Below are 18,594 nucleotides of genomic sequence, written 5' to 3'. Positions count from 1 at the left end.
AAAGAAAAGCATAAAAGGACTGACGATTGTTGTACTGCTTATTAGTTTTGTTATTCTATCGCGATTATATCTGCGGCCCTGCCGAGAAGTATGTGTCTGGTATCTTATGCTCGTTGTGTATAAATATCGTATTTTCTTTTCCTACTACTCCTAATAAACGTTTTTACATAAAATATATTCATTCTACATCTTTTAATTCGTGCGTACCTGGCGCTGAAAATCGTCGCCAATGCGAGAAAACAGCCGTCTGCTACTTGTGGTGTACCAGTATAACATCGATCAACCACCCAGTCCAAAAGCGTACCAATATCGGGATTTCCTTCGAGCAGTAACACGACGGTTTCGCGTGCAAGCGTATAAATCTAAAATAAGAAATATGATATAGAAAGAATGTACAAAATAAAATACTTTAATGTATAATGGACTATTAACTACAGTTATGTAATTTTGAATGCTAATAACGCGCGCATTATAGATGAAATTTTATACGAGACAATTTATAAAAGTTACCTTTTCGTCTTTACTGGCCAGTAACAAATCTAGCCATTGATACAAAATCGCACCCTCTTCTGAAAGCGACTGCGGATTAAAGCATGATCCACAACAGAGTAAGCCACTCATAGCTTGCAAGGCTGAAAGTTGCAATTCTGTGCAAGACTTTTCCTCCTCTTGCAAGGACGAGGTGCTCGTAAGCGGTCTGCCGTAAACACCAGCCCAACTAGCGAAGAGCATGAATAAATTTCTTCTTAAATCCCTCTTTAACAAAGTATAGCATGTTTCCACTAGAAAAATAAGAAAAAAGATTAATAAATTTCTTAAGACGTTACGCATATTTCGCTATTAACGAATAAAATCGTTTACATGAAAAACTCTTGATCATTTTTCTGATAAAGTTGCAGAAGTGTAACTTGATGTCTCGTACAGCGGGTGCTTCCTTGTCGGTCTCGTTTTCTAGATAAATGCGTGCACCGTCTATGTACTCGACGAATGTCGGATGTAAAGATTGCGTCTCGCGATCTAATACCGCTGGACTGAAGAAAGATGATCTTTGTAAATCCAGTTTGTTGAGTGAATAAATGAAGAGAAAAATGCAAATAAATCAACTAACCAGATACCGAACGTTCCATACTCTGCGATTAATTCCAGTACTCTTACTAGCTGCAGCCTCAAAGCATCGCGTCTTCTTCGCCGTCTCATATTCTCCTGTTTTCGATCGACCGCTTCCCGGATGTAAGGTACCAGTTCCTCCATGAAGTCTCTACATCAAAGAAATAATTTCTTTACAATTTAATCTATCTTTCATCATTCTTCTTCTTAGATGGTAATGTACTTACTTTAGAGCATCAGCGTTTACTTTCCCAATCGCCTGCACCGCGGCATCCCTGACGTCGACGGCTTCGCATCTTAGCAAAGGCACAGTCAGCTTATACAAGGCCGCGGGACTTGCATTTGTACCCGGTGACTTGTTGTCGCCGCGTTCCGCGGATAGACTGTCGGGCGAGGAGCTGTGGAAACGAAACTGTTGCGTTTCACTATTTTTCGATCACAGGTATGTTACTGAAGTTTGTAAATCAATAACTGTGTGCTCTAGAATATTCGGTCGCAATTTAATCTCCGGAAAAAGAAGCGATCGGGAACGGTCGTGAGGCTAGGCAAGGATGGTATACGCAAGTACGCGCGAAAAAAAACTTGTTAGGGTGAAAGAATTCGAGCACGAAGCTGAAAGTTCAGTAGAAAGAAGGGGGTATACCAAATTGTGCTACGTTAAGAGAATAAGAAGAGACAAAGATTCATAGTTATAAAAGATACGAAGTGCGAATTACCAACGACCGTTTAAATCCCGGGTGACATCGAAGGAAGCGTGGTCGTTTTGTTCATGATTGTTAATCTCAGGCTCACCTGGTACGCTTATGTCGGGTGTAGATGCCGGAAATGGATGGAACAGAGAACCGACCCGGCAGGGTCTGCGCCCCGCCGAGATTCTCCAGGCTCTGACTCAACTCCTTACTCATGCACAACACACCAAACTCCACCGTATGCTGACCACTAGAGTATGCAATACAGTGTACCACCAATGCTCCTTGTATCAGACATTATTTACTGCTCAGAGAGCTACTACTCTAATATCCAGAAAGAGAGAGAAAGAGAGAGAGAGGAAGATGTACATGTACGAGACACAGTACGATAGGAGACAGCATGCGAGAGATGTAGGTAGTATGTTGCGGAAAATAAAGCGAAGTATGTATATGCATAGAAGAAAGGACAGAGCAAGTATGGATTCCGCTCCCGAATGCAAAGCGCGAATTTGGTACGAATTGGTGTCAGTCTAGTCGACTGAAGAATTGCCATTGCTAGATGTGTGCAACATCAGATAGAGAATAACGTGTTAATACATGTAATATTAAATCTTTTGGTGTTTATATAATGTAAAACATTATAAAATTATAATATATATTCAGTAACTGTGCCTATGTAGAATTAACTCTTAAAATAAACAATTTTATAATTCTGTAAAATATTTAATCACTGATGAAATTGACATTTCACGAGGCAGGTAAAGTAAACATTACTGTGCAAAATAGTGGACATTAACAAGCATGACCCAACACCAATCGATACCAAGTTGATATTATTGATTTTATTCAATGACTCATGTTTGATATAGACACTTAAAGCTCTAATATATTCTGCTAAACATGTGAGCTTTTAATTATCTGAAGTTTTATCAAAATATATTCTATCAAACTAAACGTAAATCGTGTGCATACATTCTTTCGATGTAGATGTTTGAACGAGGCACTTTACTGCTTATTTGAACAAACTATTTCAGTTGCATCTACAGCGAGCGTAGCGATGCACGCGATTATACGTACTTTATTGAGTGATACATAATAAGCATGAATATTAAAAGTTAAAACTATTGAAAATATTAAATAATATATAATAAGATGATATATGATATCTCTGAACTCTTGCTGTAAATTTTCATGTGACTAACTTACCTGAGACTGAGATCCGGACTAGCGCATCGAACAACTGGATTCGGCACTGGTGGCACGACTCTATATCCAAAGGTCAGATAATTTTTCCAAATATGCATGTAGACATCCCTCTCATTTACTGGTTTTCTCACTGTCGTCGAACTTCGCAGTAACGAAGCTCGATTATCATTTACCGGCCTGTATGAAAATACAGAACTATTAATTATTTCAAAACTCTAACTGTAACTAAAATATGCAAACTTGTTACAGATATTTAATCTTACGTGGGATCCACAACTGAAAACAAAGAGTTTATGCGAGTGAAAACAATAGGCCAAGAATGAGCGACAGCGTTTGGACATAGCGTAAGTACTCTGTCCTTTTCTAGGAAAGCAAATAGACAACTAGCCCACGGATCAGCTCCATTTAGATTAAGCGAGGAAGAACTCTTAGTACTGTTTTCATCGTGAAATCCTGCAAAATGTAAAATATAGATAAATATAATATAAACTTCCATAAAAAGTATGATAAATTTAGTATTACCAGCTGTCCAAACACAACTACTTCTATCAGCTATCCATTGCAAATCCACATTAGAAGTAGACGCAGCGGCTGCTTTCTCAGCTGGAGGTAACATAGGATAACATTTCTCCAAGACAGCCGGACAGCAAGCATCAATTACATCAATGACTGGTTGATCATCTTCAGGTCCTCCTAAAAGGATGTATATAAGATATATATTTTGATGCACTGTGTATAATACACGTAAATATAATTACCCAAAGTCTTCAGTAAAAGCTTAATCTCCCGAAGTATATGAACAGCCAATCGTCGAGGATAAAGGCGACAATTACAAAGCATAACCAAAGCAAATCCTTCCACCAGATAGAATATGTTCGACACAGGTTCTATTTTCTGTAAACAAGAAATAAAATTTACAATTGCATTCTACACATTGCTTGCAAATTCCAAAATCAAACATTAATACAAACCTGGCCTGTTTCGCATTTCTTGATACTAACATCCACTCGTATATTCACTCGTGTAGTATCCACTGATTGCTCCTTAGCTCTTATACTAGGACTCGTCAGGGCATTCTTCCAACTGGTCAGCAATTGCAGCAGCATTCTCAAACCGTTATCAATTAGCTGCGGAAACGTATCTTGCACATCCCTGGCTAGAAATTGCGTGAACCCAAGCACGACGTCTTGTCGCCAATCGGGAAAATCTAATACTAGAGTCTGTAAACTTTGATATGCCAATGCCCGGAGTTCCTCATCCATGTGTACTGTCAAACGTGCCAATAAATCGACTAACTCCGCACCGGTCATTCCATCGGGAATCAGTCGCGGAACGGCGGCAACGCAAGTTCGGAAGAGATCTATTCGAGGTTTACGTTCTCCGGTAATCATCTCGTCCGGCTCCTTGTTCATGTTTTGAGTACTGGTCATCATGAGAGGTCTACCATAATGAACGTCTAACGCACGCAAAATATCTACAAATACCCGGCGTACGTGCGGAAAATATGAGGACATTCCTATGCTTCGTGCAGTATCCTCTGTCAACATCTAAATTGTAAAAACATATTCGTAAAAATGCTATGTTCAATAAAACATTAAGAATTATATATATATATATATATATACATGATATATACTTTGTTCAAGTATGTCTTTTTGACACGCATAGTGTTTCCACTTGGCAAAACACCCATAGTGCGCGGCATAGGTGGTTCCCCCTCCTTTTGCTGTAAGCTGTCAGCTACAACGAGAAATGCTCGGAGGCCGATACTCATGCGTTCAGGAGTTAAAATTATCTTTACCGGTCGACCGACAGACAGTAAGTCGAATACTATCTCGCGCATCGCAAAGTCCAGTCTCTCTTGCGCAATAAATTGAATAATCTTTACAAAAATATTCAGTGGAGTGTCCCGCGGCACTACTGCCTTCGATCCCTTAGGAAACAAAGAATTCACTATGCTTTGGAGTCTGCTTTGCGTAGCCGAATTGCTCTCACACTTGATTCGTATCATGTAAACCCAGAGTAAACGATATAAGGCCTCTGTAATACAATAGATGTAAAAGGTACATAATTCGTTTTCAATTCTCTTTTAAAAAAATATCATGTATATAAAATTTGTACTTTAGTCGTACCTAACGCAACTCGACACATCTTTGGATCGCGATTCTTCAAGTGAGATAGACACATAGCTAAAAAGTAATGCCAATTTTGTAAAAAGAATGTTTTTTGGCTCACACAAAGCAAGCAGGTTACTAATGGAAAAAGCGCCAGTCTGTGCTTAGACTTTGTACACATGTCTAATGTCGTTGAGTACAGCATTTCTACAAAATTTTTCAGACATGGTACGTTCACTTCGTTTTTTACAGCCTAGAATAAATACAAATAATTATATTATGTTTGGTGATGCTGAATTATAATTTGCAATCTAGAATACTTACAGCAGCAACAGGGACAAGTATTTCAACAAAAAGACCAGCTAAAGCGTGTTTAACATCTTTATCTTTTACTTCTAATCATTCCTGCATAAATTGAAACGATGCCTCAAATTCTTCTATTGGTACCATCTGAAAATTCATGCAACACCCGTTAGTTAAAATTAAAAGAATATTAGAATAACATAACGCAAATTCGAAATAATATGCATATTAAATATTATATTAATTGAATGTGATAATTACTTTAACTCGGAAAAATTTCATTCCCATTAATAAGGAAATAATACTCTGTGTAGTATGAGGACCTGGTTCTTTAGCTCGCAATTCTTTCAATTCTACCATAAACCGTTTTCTCACTGACATAAACCTAGATTGAGCCAAAACTCCTATCACTTCAGCATAGAGATCAGCAATAATGTGAATGTTAGCTGCATTTGGCTCGTTTTGTATGCTGAAAAGATTGTAAATATTAGGATTTATAAATATCTTTTTTCTTCATTCTTATTGCAATGTAATAGTTCTTACCCTTCTCTATATTTAAAATGTTTAAAAGCAATATTTTCTATGTATGTTACTAAATCCTCATGTCCAGGATGAAATGGTAATTGACGTAAAACTTCGATCAGCATTAAACAAAATATAAATTCAACAGCAAGATCTCTACGTTCTTGCAAGAGATCTGCCTCGCTTCTTTCTACTGTTTCTACACTTCCAGATACTATTGTATACATAATACTGAAATGATACATTTATTATTATAAATGTTTACAAGATAAATCAATTTATATCATCTTGTTACCTTTTTCCTTTTTGATCTTCCTTTCCAGGAGCAGGTTTTTTCTGATCACCACCTTGATCAATAAGCTGACGTTCATACCAATTAAAAAGGGCTTTCAATATTGATGGTAAACAATGTTCAGCGACAGAACCAAAAGCCGATAATAGTTGATCAAATTGTGGATCTTCTCCTCTTTGTAAAACTTTCGATAATTGTTTTTCCTGAAAATAACGCGTTCAAACAAGATTGTTGCAACAACAATAATCGCTTCAACAATTGCTTACATGTTCCGTCATAACAGCCTCCATCTTTTTTTCCGCCTGCAAAGTGAATTCTGCAAACAGAATACGCATCACGTACTCTCCCGGTCTCAAATCCATATCTCCTATTTGTTGTGGCTTCACTGTCTCTTTTTGAGCACCCCAGGGCAACACCACAGTTATCGCGCTGACTCTACTTGAACTTGATTCTACAAAATATATAAATATAAATATTTATACATACACACACGTATTTTAATATCACTAGAATTTGCAAACTTACCATTGCCAGATATGGAAGTGCTGGCAGTATAAATACTGACAGCATCGCTACTCTCTCCCTGCGTAGCTCCATGAATTGTAAGAAGCTCTTGCAGAGGTTCAAGAGCAGCTTGCGATGTTGATTCCGCTACTCCCTCGTGTAATCCTTCGCTATGCGTTGCCCTTGGTTCTAAGGCTTCTGTAAAAGCACAACATAAACTTATGATTCGTATCTACTAGAAATACGTTTCCATTGAAATTAATAGAACTTTTTTATATAATATTAAGCCATTTTGGCATACTGTGATACATAAAGAACATACAAAATGTTCTTAACTTTTGCTATCAATATAAATCTTATCATGCTATTAAACATTTTATATAATTGTGTGTCGACATTTGTTAAATAATCTGATAACCTAAAAATCTATGTTTACTGTTGAATAACATAATATAATAAGATATAATAGAAGACTGAAAAATGAAACCCTACTCTGTCATATAACAGATATCTATAACGAATGCTAATTCAATTATATCAGACTTGATGTTTAACTTTACATACTATATATATATATATATATAAAACAGTTCATTAATGAACCGACTTACCTGCCTGAGGTTCATTTCCCGCGTTTGGTTGAGTCTCTGTACCTGCAGGAATACAAACTCATTAGTTTCTAAATTTATTACAAAATATAGACATTGAATAACCCACCTTCAGTCATGTTGCTGATTTTTCCCTCTTCCTTAGGCAACATTTATCTAGTTATCATTATGGTGCAATTATACCTATAATAATTATACCATTTACACAAGAGGAAATATCACGAAGCATTACACAGAAATCTACTATTTATCATACAAGTAGAACAGAGACCAATTTTGCACTGACATCGTCATTGATTGTCAATATTTTCCACGTAAACAGAATATGCTTTATCTAACGGATAAAACGCGTACGTGTAAATATATGTGTGCGCGTTCAGTTAATCGAATAAATTGTACGGTGGAGATTCCTAATTAGAGTAGTAGTTTGTAGACCGTGTAACGTAACGTTTAAATACGAGCGTCAGATTAGAGAGGTAACGCGTTGTGCAAAGTATATCCGGGATAATTACGTAGGTCGGCTGTTCAATTAAAATTACGCAGCGATGAAGACATGGAGCAGCGTACCCAGGTTGGCACACATCGGCGAAGATCAAGAACGGATACTCACTGTCACTACTGTCAGTCAATCGCTCCAGACGTCTCGTCGACCTCAAGTCCACGAAGAAATCCGTCGTGAAAGAAGCGATTCAGCACATCACTTGAGTACTCCGGCTCAATCCCGGCGCGTATCTCCAAGTATCAACTCCACCTCTCGCTCCTCTCGTCCTGTCACAAAGTTTACACGATATCTTTTTTTTTTGTGCTTTTTTTGCTTTATTTCCTCGTTGGCTGACCGACTGTCTATTAGTGTGCTACCACTAGATAGCGTTAAATCCGCCTCGCATGTTCTAGCGCTGCCGAATGTACCAACAGAGCTTCTCGCGCCTCGACGATTTGAATAGTCGGGCGAGGAACCGAACAACTCGATCAAATAATTAACGTTGGCACGGAATTATTTAAAAACGAAGGATGAGCTTCCCTGCAAAAAGTTCTTGGCATTAAAATGCACTTGCATTAATGTGTAAATTGACTCGACTGTGTTACCTGGAAGTCGTTCTGCTAAAGCTAAATCATTACGCAAATCCCAAAAACACATGTATATACCTATAAAATATATATAATAATTACTTTACAGTTACTCATAAAATTTATTATATTGTAATAAATAAGCTAAGTGTTTCGAATATAATAATAATAATAATGATCCAGTATAAAGAGTGTGCTGCTAAAAATGGTACCAAACGCTGGTACATCACGTTTATTTTTACACGGATTTATTTTTATAAAGAATGCACGGATAATACCGAATAACGTTGTTTCCCGCAAAGCCTTGAGACGTGAGCTCTCTCTATTATACTTTCTGTACGTAAAGAAGTAAATAAATATATACACACTGTATGCCACGTGGTCAACTTTAACACACGAAAGTTTATCGTAAAATCTTTCTACACTCCAACATATTATATAAAGGCATTTATGTATTTCTATTTAGACGTCGCGTGCATATATACATTCCAATTATCAGGGACAGCCAAAAAGTCGATCGCAACCAACTGGTTCACCCGACAATAATAGTGAATCAATCATTTACAAATCTGATCTCTTAAATCCGTTCTCATCGTGAAATCCACGTTTTAATACTCTAGCAAATAAGCTGGTATTATTTGTTGCCATTTCGATGTCAAAATGACGATAAATAACGTCAGTTTATTTGTCGTTTGGGACTTTTGGTAATAAAGGCGATCAGCTTGTTAAAATATAAAATTGCTAACAATAATTTTTGAAATATTAATTAATTATTATTTAACAGATTCATCTAATGAGCAATTAACTTTAATTTAATTCATCATCTTTGTAGCTTACGTAATAAAGATATCAAGTCGTTTTGAACACGTAACGACAATAAATCACGAAATATCGTACATGCGCAGTTTGTGGACGATCTTTTTAAAAAAGACAGCGGTTGCCCCCGATTACATATCGAAGTTCACGATGACGACGATCGTATTTCTTTTTTATTTTTTTCTCATCTTTCACATTGCGTCACATATGTCGCTCAAGTGTCGCGGAGCTTTGTAATCGCGTACGATCTTGAGCGTTCGTAACAATAAGAAAAGATGAGTCACGAGAGCTTTTCTCAGGTGTCTCAAAAGTTTGCATTAGGAAATCGCTTAAAGCAGTTACGCAGTCGTAGGTGTCGATTTAACGTCAAGGTCGACATTTAATCCAATATATGATATTCGAATCCCCGGGTTCGATCTCCTACTGCAGCCTGAGTTGAAGATAACGTCAGTGTTTTACGTCGTCCACATACATTCTTATACGTGGCAATGATACCTACTGTGAATGATTCGTCAAAATCGTCCTTATCACGCGACTTCCTTGTCAGTTTTGTCCGATTGGAGATCTTTATCGCGTACTACCGTAACAGGAAGTATCTCGAGATATTCTTGGGTATTCCTGATTACAGTACGTATGAACGACTTTCCTCCTTTGTTTCAAAGATATCGATAGTCCCCAGACTGGCGTCATATACCTCGTATCTGGAATAAGAATTTCCTATAGAACGTGTAAGTCGCTAGCTCCGTTAGCTTTGGAAAAGGTGTATCAAAACAAACACACGTCATTCCTAGTCGTCGCACTCTGTTATATAATATCTCTTAATTAGATGAATTCAAGGCTATTAAATATCCAGATAACATGTGTGTCTAAAAGATATCTTTTAAGACTTTTAGATGTCTTTTGGATATGCGTGTTCAAAAGAGAAGTCTTTATGATGTGTTTTAGAATCGTGTTGTCTGGATAGTAATTTAAAACGTACAAGATCAGAATTATATTCTAGACTTGCGTGATTTTTTCTTTTTTTAGTTTTTATTTTATTTTATAGTTTCTTGTGCAATTTCTGTTTCTGTATAAGTTTTATGAATTTAGAATACTGTCCTCGATTGCAAAGTATTTGAAAATAAAAGTTCATAGTGGAGGACAACACATAGTCGTATTCGCCTAGCAACCATGATTACGCTTTCATTCTATTCTTCGTCATCAGAACGTGGTGCTCATTCTTCGATATATGTATAGATACGAATACTTAGCTGTTTGACGCTAAACCGAGAATTCACGGGATATGCGTCAAAGCCACGATTGGATCGAAAGAAATACAAATAACGCTCTAACGAATGCGAGACAATATGCAGACAAGCAGGTGTAGCAGGAAAAAAACGTTGTTTTTCATTCAGATCAACTTTATTTTAAACCTCGTCTGCAAATTGTCTCCCGTTCATCGAGAAACTCGACTTCCCAAGGAACACACCAAGTCAAGAAAGCTTAAAAAATGATGATTTTTTGTTATAAAATTTTACTGTCTATTGACATTAAGAATAAAAATAAGTCATTTTGATTTTTTGTTGACTTTTGCGTTCCTTGAATTCCAGATAGAACATAGTCATAATTAAGTCATAATGATGTCATATAGAACGTCATCATATGACGTCATTTGATATCTAAAAATGAACTTATAATTAAGTAAGGTCATGATGATATTATATTATGATTTTTGTTGAATTTCCTCAACAATCTCAAATGTAAAAATTCGGTTTTAAAAATTCATCACTCATTTATAATGATCCTCCAGGAATTCAATTGTATCACAATTAACAATTTGCCCAAGTTGCGATAACGTCAAAATGACATCAAGAAGAATAATAATTGTTAATGATTGAAAAGTAGTTCTAATTAGTAAAATAATAACTTTGGAGCCATTTTGATATCATTTTGGTGTCTAATTAATTACCCAAGCAGAATAACAAGTTATTATGATATCAAAATGATGTCAAAATGACTCTAAAATGATCATTAAAAGTCATTTTTCAATTATTTCCAATTCATTTTAATATCATTTTGACGTTATCGTGACTTGTTGTTTCGCTTAAGTATGTTCTGCTTGGGTGGTGAAAATTACAAAAATGAGCAAAATTTACTAAATAACAATATTTATAATTTTACTAGAATATTTATAATTAACCAACACAATGAATCTGCTCATTTTTGTATAATTTCCATCAAGTTATGTGACAATCGAATCCCTGCAGGCATTTCTTTTTCCTTATCGGCATCGCGTCTCTCGCGTGTACTTCTAAATACTCCCGCGAAGACAATGTCAAGTATAAATCGAATCGTATCAAGGTGCCGTCGAATCAGATCCAAGCACGAGTCGAAAGGTCAAAGTAGACATGCTTGTCGTGATTCCCCAACGCACACACGTGGACAGATCGATTGCTACGATGGCGCGCGCGCGCGCGCACACGACGCACGCATTATACGTGCAATCTAATCTTCTGGTAACCAGCATCGACACGAATGTATGCGTGTGGACGAGCACGTATAGATAAGCGCGTGCAACGAGGGACAGCTGATTTTAGCACGGCTATTCCGCGCGCGCGTGACGCGTGCTCATCTTGTCCTCTCCGTCTCTCTTTCTCTTTCTTTCTCTTGCGGGTGTATAAATACACCCCGCTTTTGACGTTACTCCATTGAACTTCGCTGGCGCGGATCCTCCGTAATGCGGTGGGCCGTGAGCCAGGGTTACGCAAGCGACAAGTTGACCTCCTTCCTCGGGGGAGAATTGACCTTGCAATTTCTACTCTTGACAAGGAACGCGAAATTCCGCGCGAGACCGCCCTGAAGTTGAGCGCCGAACTCGCGACCGCCGTGAACACAGCCGAGGATTCTCGGAGGGAATCTCGCGCAACTTCGCGCGGTCACGTGCCCGTGATCGTCCGCGATTTATAAATCGACGATGACGAAAGAATACAAATTTTCGAACTTTCGAAAGTTCGTTAATTAATAGATAGCAAACGAGTATTAGATTGATCCGTGGTCTATCTAATATGGTGTCTAAATAAAATTTCAATCTAGAGAATATATATAAATGACCTTCATAATAGTATAATGAAACAATCTAATCAATTTTATTACGGTTCTTATTATGTTTCCATTAATCATCCGAGATTAAAGTTAATTTTGCATGGTGGAAAGAGTCTTACTTATATTTATTTCTATCAATGTAGATTAATCTTTAATCACGATTTAACTTATTCTTTATTCTTTTCTAATCCTTAGAATTAGAAAAAGATAAAAAGTAAGTTGAATTAACAAGTTAATCTACATTGACAGAAACAATCTCATTAATGCCCGTTTCTACCAACTAGATTAACTTTAATCTTGATTTAACTTGCTGTTTATCTTTTTTTTAGTTCTAAAAATTAGAAAAGTCTAAACAGTGATGCCTAGTTCAGACTGGAGCAGCAACCAATCAGCGAGACGTTATTTACAGTGGCGTAAAAAATATCGCCTTGCTGATTGGTTGCCGCTCTGCTGCTTAACGCTTGTTGCGTTCAGTCTGAACTAGGCATAAGTTAAACCAGGTTTGGTAAATACTAATGTTTTTTTTTTAAGAATAAAACGTACTGTTTCTTCTTAAATATGTTTTTAATGCTACAAATATGTTTTAAATAGTACTATAAAAAAACATATTCAAAACATATTAAAAACATCAATTTAGCATGTTTTAAACTATTTAAAACACGTTTAAAACATGTTTTTACCAACCCTGAGTTAAACCGAGATTAAAGTTACTCCACACTAATAGAAATTGATATATTCATTGATCAAAATTACACAACGTATTCCGCGTTCCGTTTCACGATCGTCCAACGAAGCATTCCTTATTCTCTTCGAGGAAATAAAACTCGTACGAATTTCTATCGAACGAAACAATCGAAAGTTCGGAAACGGATCTTTCTTTTTCCCGCGTGCGTTTCGGAATTCCGGATGAACCGTTCCCGCCATTCGCATTCATAATTTCGAACGCGAGATCGCGGTGAGCGATAGGTCGTTCGCGACAGGACGTGACGTCACCGCAGCGCGAAAAGCGATTATTTTCAAACTCGAAAGATGACCGAGACCGCGATCGGCTCAGGGTGACACCGATGCGGCGTGTCGCCGGACTAGGTCGACCGAGGTTGGCCTTTCGTCGAGGGTGAAAGGTCGCGAATACCGCGCGGAAGCGCAATTTCGGCTCGAAGTGTCACGACGATTTCCGTGGCGGATGGGTCAGCGGTGGCGACGTGGCGCGACGACGTCGCTTCGTCCGTAGCTGCGCGAAACGGCACACGTGACCTGCGCGGCTATTCTTAGCCGCAGGAGGCGACGAGAGTACGCTGCCTCGGCCATTCGTCGTCCGGCGCGCGTCAGAGACACTTGGAGTCTCTCCTCTCTCTCTCACTCCTTTACGTTACCCGTGTCTCACCCAACACCCACATACACGCGCACTCAACCAATCCATCACGATGTCTGGACTCGCGGATCCCGTGGCTTTCGCCAAGGATTTCATAGCCGGCGGTGTGGCTGCGGCTATCTCTAAGACCACTGTCGCGCCCATTGAGCGCGTAAAGTTGTTGCTGCAGGTACAGCACATCTCCAAGCAAATCGCCGAAGATCAGCGTTATAAGGGTAAGTGCCGGAAGTTTCGGTATATCTTCCTTTCCTCTGTATCTATTTATCTCGCTCTTTCCGGATCTCGTGGGAAATCCGTGTGGGGAAGTGCCGGCCGCGTCACGCGCTTTCCCAGTGTCACGGCAAGGACGGACGCGGTCGTAACGGCCGTAACTCTCGTTCGAGAGGAATAGAACTCTGTTACCGTTCATACGATGAAAACCTGCGCGTGCACACGCGGAACATGTGACAGTAGACAAGTAGTCTCGAACGTGCCCATTGTTCCTCACGGTGCGCGAACGCGGTGGCGAGTCGCCTCGACGCATGCCGCGAGCGACGGGATAAGAGAAAGAAAAAGACATGGCCGTTACGTAATGCATGCCGTTGGTACCGCGCACCGCGTGCGGAACGCGGCCACGCGCGAGCGACGCGAAACGCGAACGTGCGCGCGCGCGCGCGCGCACACGCGACGAAATTTCGCATTACTTTTATGTAACGAAGGTCGGCCCGCAGTTTCGGCCAGACTTATATAACTCCGCCGCGCGGCGGTTCGATCTCGCACGGGGCGGAAAGTTCGCTCCATCCACGATGAGCTCCGCTCCTCGCGATGGGATCGATATTTCGTTCGGAACGGCCAAACGTTTCCCGAGCCAGATGGCAGCGCGTCGGCTTTCTCTCTCCGCCGAGACTCCGATCGATGACGATGCGGTCCAACATGGCCGTCCTTTCGTTCAACCACGAGACCCGAATTCCTCTGCCTTCTACTTCCACGTGTCACGAATTCCCCCGCCGTCCATTCACAGCTTCCTCTTTGATTCATCACTCCGAAACACGAAGACATGTTGTCGGGTCGAATTCCCGTTCGTTTGACGCTCCGGAAAAATGTTACTGATCGGGAATTTAATTCGGGAATTGAATGGATGCATTCGATGGTCGACAATGGTCGGTTTCGTGCCGATCGTCGAGTCACGTTGCTGACTGCATAAAGATAACGGGTAATACCTTGCAGCTCTTATCGTCTCTCTGTAATCTATTTCAATTGTTACACGTTACTATCGTGTCAAATTACAAAGATAAAATTAAGGACCAGAGAAGTCGATACATTTAGATGATAATGTACAATTAGTGAGACAATTTTCCACTTTAAATGTTTAAAATGCTACTTGTTCGAAAACGTTTTATGCTTGGTTCTATGCTCGGTCTTAATCCTAAAATCTTAAAATTCAGCCAATAGGGCTGCCAGTCTCAATTGGCCCTAACTGAACTCTGTATTCCATTGGCTGAATTTTAGGATTTTAGGGTTAAGACCGAGGCATAAGTCTGTTTTAGTGTACATTTTTCGAATTTAAAGTGAAATAGGTATGTGTTTGATATTTGACGAAAGCAAAAATTTTATCTTTTATCGGCAATTGGAGTCTTGAAAATTATCGATACTTTGATTGTGAATTTTGGTAGATAAATTTGTAAAAAATAAAGTAAAATACAATCCGATTTTTATATGATGGTAAAAAACTCTGATTAAAGTTTTGATAAGTATATCAGAATTTTAATTATAATCTAGAACAATGAAAAATTTGATTTGTTTCTCGAACTTCTGTTGCTGACGGAAGAGTTAAAATTCATATTACTGAAGAATTAACCGGGAATAATCTTTAAAAGTATGAGAATTTTTAATATTCATTATATGTAACGTATAAAATATATAAAATTATATAATTTTGTAGTTAAAACTGTATCTTTTTATAATTTATTTGTTATAAATGATTATGCGTATTTTGTTTCATATATAATTAACATTAAAAATCTCAAACTCACGAACGTTTATATTCAATTAAATATTTCTTAAGGATAAAAACTGAAATAAAATACTGAAATAAATTCACGAATTATGCGAGAGTAAGAAAACAATGGTAGCTTATTAACATTTTAGAACGTATAAAACGTATTTAAATTTGAATCGTGTAGCATTTTGAACATTTAAAGTAGAAAATAATGCAATTTATTAAAATAAGTTATCATGTATAAAAATAAATTATCATGTATAAAATAAGTTATCAAAACTATTACAATGACTGAAAGTATTATAAGAGCGTTGTATACGTATCTCTGCACGATATATTTACATTGTATATGACTTTCCAGGTATGATCGATTGTTTCGTTCGTATCCCACGTGAACAAGGATTCCTCAGTTACTGGCGTGGTAATTTCGCCAATGTTATCAGATATTTCCCAACGCAAGCCTTGAACTTTGCCTTCAAGGATAAATACAAGCAGGTTTTCCTTGGAGGCGTTGATAAGAACACTCAATTTTTCCGTTATTTCCTTGGAAATCTTGCGTCTGGTGGTGCTGCTGGAGCTACTTCTCTGTGCTTTGTCTATCCACTCGACTTTGCCAGAACCAGGTAAATTACTTACAATTAGAGCGTTTTATTTTATTCACGTGTTAATAATAGAAGTTTTATCTATACGCTAAAAATTTTTATCCCTGTACTAATAATAGAAATTATCGTGTAATTAACGAGCAATTAATAATTGTAATTAAATTCAATTTAATAAAATTACTTTTACCCTTATAAACTTTCGATTTAAATTTTATCGTAATGTGGAGTAACACATATAGACATATTTATGTGAATAAATGTTATAAAAGTATCAATATTACGTTAATTTTGTATTCACCTCCGTGTGTCTTTTTTTTGTACATTTCGTACAAATAAGTAGTCCTATAAATATCCAAATAACATAAAAAATTTTTAAATTATGCTACATTGTGTTCTTTCTTTGTTCCGTTAGGTTGGCTGCCGATGTAGGCAAAGCTGGCGGTGAGCGTGAGTTCACAGGCTTAGGTAATTGTTTGACGAAGATCTTCAAAGCTGACGGTATGGTCGGTCTTTACCGTGGATTCGGTGTATCGGTGCAGGGTATCATCATTTATCGTGCATCTTATTTCGGTTTCTATGACACTGCCCGTGGTATGTTGCCAGACCCCAAAAAGACTCCATTCCTCGTTTCATGGGGTATCGCCCAGGTGAGATGATTTTACTACATTTCTACTAAGTTGATGTAATCTCATTGAACTATATTTTACTTATTCATCTGAATCTGTTACAGGTCGTAACCACTGTCGCGGGTATTGTGTCTTATCCCTTCGATACAGTACGTAGGCGTATGATGATGCAGTCCGGCCGTGCCAAGACTGACATTCTGTACAAAAACACTCTCCATTGCTGGTCCACCATTTACAAGACGGAAGGTGGTAATGCCTTCTTCAAGGGCGCGTTCTCTAATGTTCTTCGTGGCACAGGTGGTGCGCTCGTACTCGTATTGTACGATGAAATCAAGAACCTTCTTTAAAGCGCTAATACGATCCTCGTCTCATTATTCTCACGATCATTGACATCGTCATTAATTATCCACATCATCCGATTTGATAGCGATTCCCATAGACCGACAGACAGAAGAGACACTGTCGGTGATATTAATAAGTAATTCAGGCTGAGGACGGTCGACGTAGCAGCTCGTAAAGTGCATGAAACTCGGCAAAAATAAACAAAAAAGGAATAGAAGAGAATCTGCTTAACTTATTGCCGGATTCAGTATTTTTCCCGCAGCGATTGACATTACGTATTTTCGTATTCCATTATAAAAACGTTGAAGAAGCAAGCACAATCGCGAAAATATTGCGAACACATGTTACTTGGATAACGTTCCATACACGCTACGCTGAGTAAGTAGACCGGTCGGAATAACAAAGTACTTGAAAGTAATAATTGCCTAGAGTATCAAGTCAGCGCACGCGAAATCATCGAGAGAGGAGGACGCGCGACGAAATGTCATCACGGCGATGGCGGGGCGCGTAGCCTGGGCCGCCCCCCGCCCTTATTCTCGGCCCGTTGTAGATAATTCATAATTAATTCGTAATTAATAAAACTTATTTTAATGATAATCAGCCAGTCCGTTAATTTTTGACAGACGATAATTTAATTTCGCACTCCAGACGACCATGTAAGAAGAAAAGCGTTACTCAGAATGTATGCATCTGATCTGTTCATGTTAGGATGCATGCAGGGAAAGCAACAAATCAATAAAACCGATATAAAATTTCATACATTCAGAAATTATTTTTCTTCCCTGAAACACAGTAAAAAGAACTTATTTAAACGAAGAACTTTTTTTTAAGCTGATTTTATAGTGTAATAAATTTCATTAAATTATTTCAAAAATTTAATTATAAAATTAATAAAGATTGACAAAGATTTAACAATTTAAAATTATACATATTACATATTTTTTCACATTTAATATCATTCCGTTAATAAGACTTACATACTTAATATTCAACTTTACTTATCTGTAAAAATATTGAAATAACTTCAACTCGTATGTTAATTACTAATCTGATACATTTTTAAATTAATATTTATTAAAGTCACACTTAAGTATTTTTGTTGGAAAATTTTTAATAGGCTTGTAAATTCGGTATATTTATCTTAATTTCAATAAGTATAAGATATACATTAAACACGTTCATTTATTACGTTATCCCAAAACATTCATTACTGGATCAGGAGAAGGGTACATTTGTTGACAATTATTTGTTTACTGACAATGATGAACATTTTAAAATGAAGAAAATTAATAATATATTATCTTTTTTTTTTATAAACAAGCTTTTTGGAATGTTTTATGTAACCAAGTGTACCCTTGACATGA

General features: G+C 37.7%; 2 protein-coding genes across 3 annotated transcripts in view; one reads left to right on the top strand and one right to left on the bottom strand.

Annotated features, from left to right (window-relative positions):
* Nucleotides 1-5,519, bottom strand: part of fry (microtubule binding protein furry) — a 31,275-nt gene extending 25,756 nt beyond the window's left edge. Inside the window, exons 1-14 of one of the 2 annotated variants that reach the window (XM_018452664.1) lie at nt 5,441-5,519; nt 5,135-5,369; nt 4,639-5,042; nt 3,974-4,549; nt 3,761-3,896; nt 3,525-3,695; nt 3,266-3,455; nt 3,003-3,179; nt 1,900-2,046; nt 1,335-1,505; nt 1,109-1,258; nt 862-1,031; nt 511-782; nt 208-362 (exon numbers count right to left, since the gene is read on the bottom strand). In XM_018452664.1, the coding sequence (XP_018308166.1) occupies nt 208-362; nt 511-782; nt 862-1,031; nt 1,109-1,258; nt 1,335-1,505; nt 1,900-2,046; nt 3,003-3,179; nt 3,266-3,455; nt 3,525-3,695; nt 3,761-3,896; nt 3,974-4,549; nt 4,639-5,042; nt 5,135-5,321 (2,906 nt within the window). In that variant the 5' untranslated portion in view covers nt 5,322-5,369; nt 5,441-5,519. Of the gene's footprint in view, nt 1-207; nt 363-510; nt 783-861; nt 1,032-1,108; nt 1,259-1,334; nt 1,506-1,899; nt 2,081-3,002; nt 3,180-3,265; nt 3,456-3,524; nt 3,696-3,760; nt 3,897-3,973; nt 4,550-4,638; nt 5,043-5,134; nt 5,370-5,440 lie in introns of those variants that run through there. The other variant, XM_018452665.1, reaches the window with a different exon arrangement.
* An 8,087-nt stretch (nt 5,520-13,606) lies between these two features.
* Nucleotides 13,607-17,987, top strand: Ant (ADP/ATP translocase). Its single transcript, XM_018452756.1, has 4 exons — nt 13,607-13,897; nt 16,022-16,283; nt 16,675-16,909; nt 16,993-17,987. The coding sequence occupies exons 1-4, from the start codon at nt 13,735-13,737 to the stop codon at nt 17,233-17,235; spliced, it is 903 nt and encodes a 300-aa protein (XP_018308258.1). The 5' UTR covers nt 13,607-13,734; the 3' UTR covers nt 17,236-17,987.
* Nucleotides 17,988-18,594: the final 607 nt, after the last annotated feature.

This window comes from Mycetomoellerius zeteki, unplaced genomic scaffold (genome assembly GCF_001594055.1).
Source record: "Mycetomoellerius zeteki isolate Tzet28-1 unplaced genomic scaffold, Tzet1.0 scaffold35, whole genome shotgun sequence".
Taxonomy (NCBI): Eukaryota; Metazoa; Arthropoda; class Insecta; order Hymenoptera; family Formicidae; genus Mycetomoellerius; species Mycetomoellerius zeteki.
This window is presented reverse-complemented; position numbering and strand designations above follow the sequence as displayed.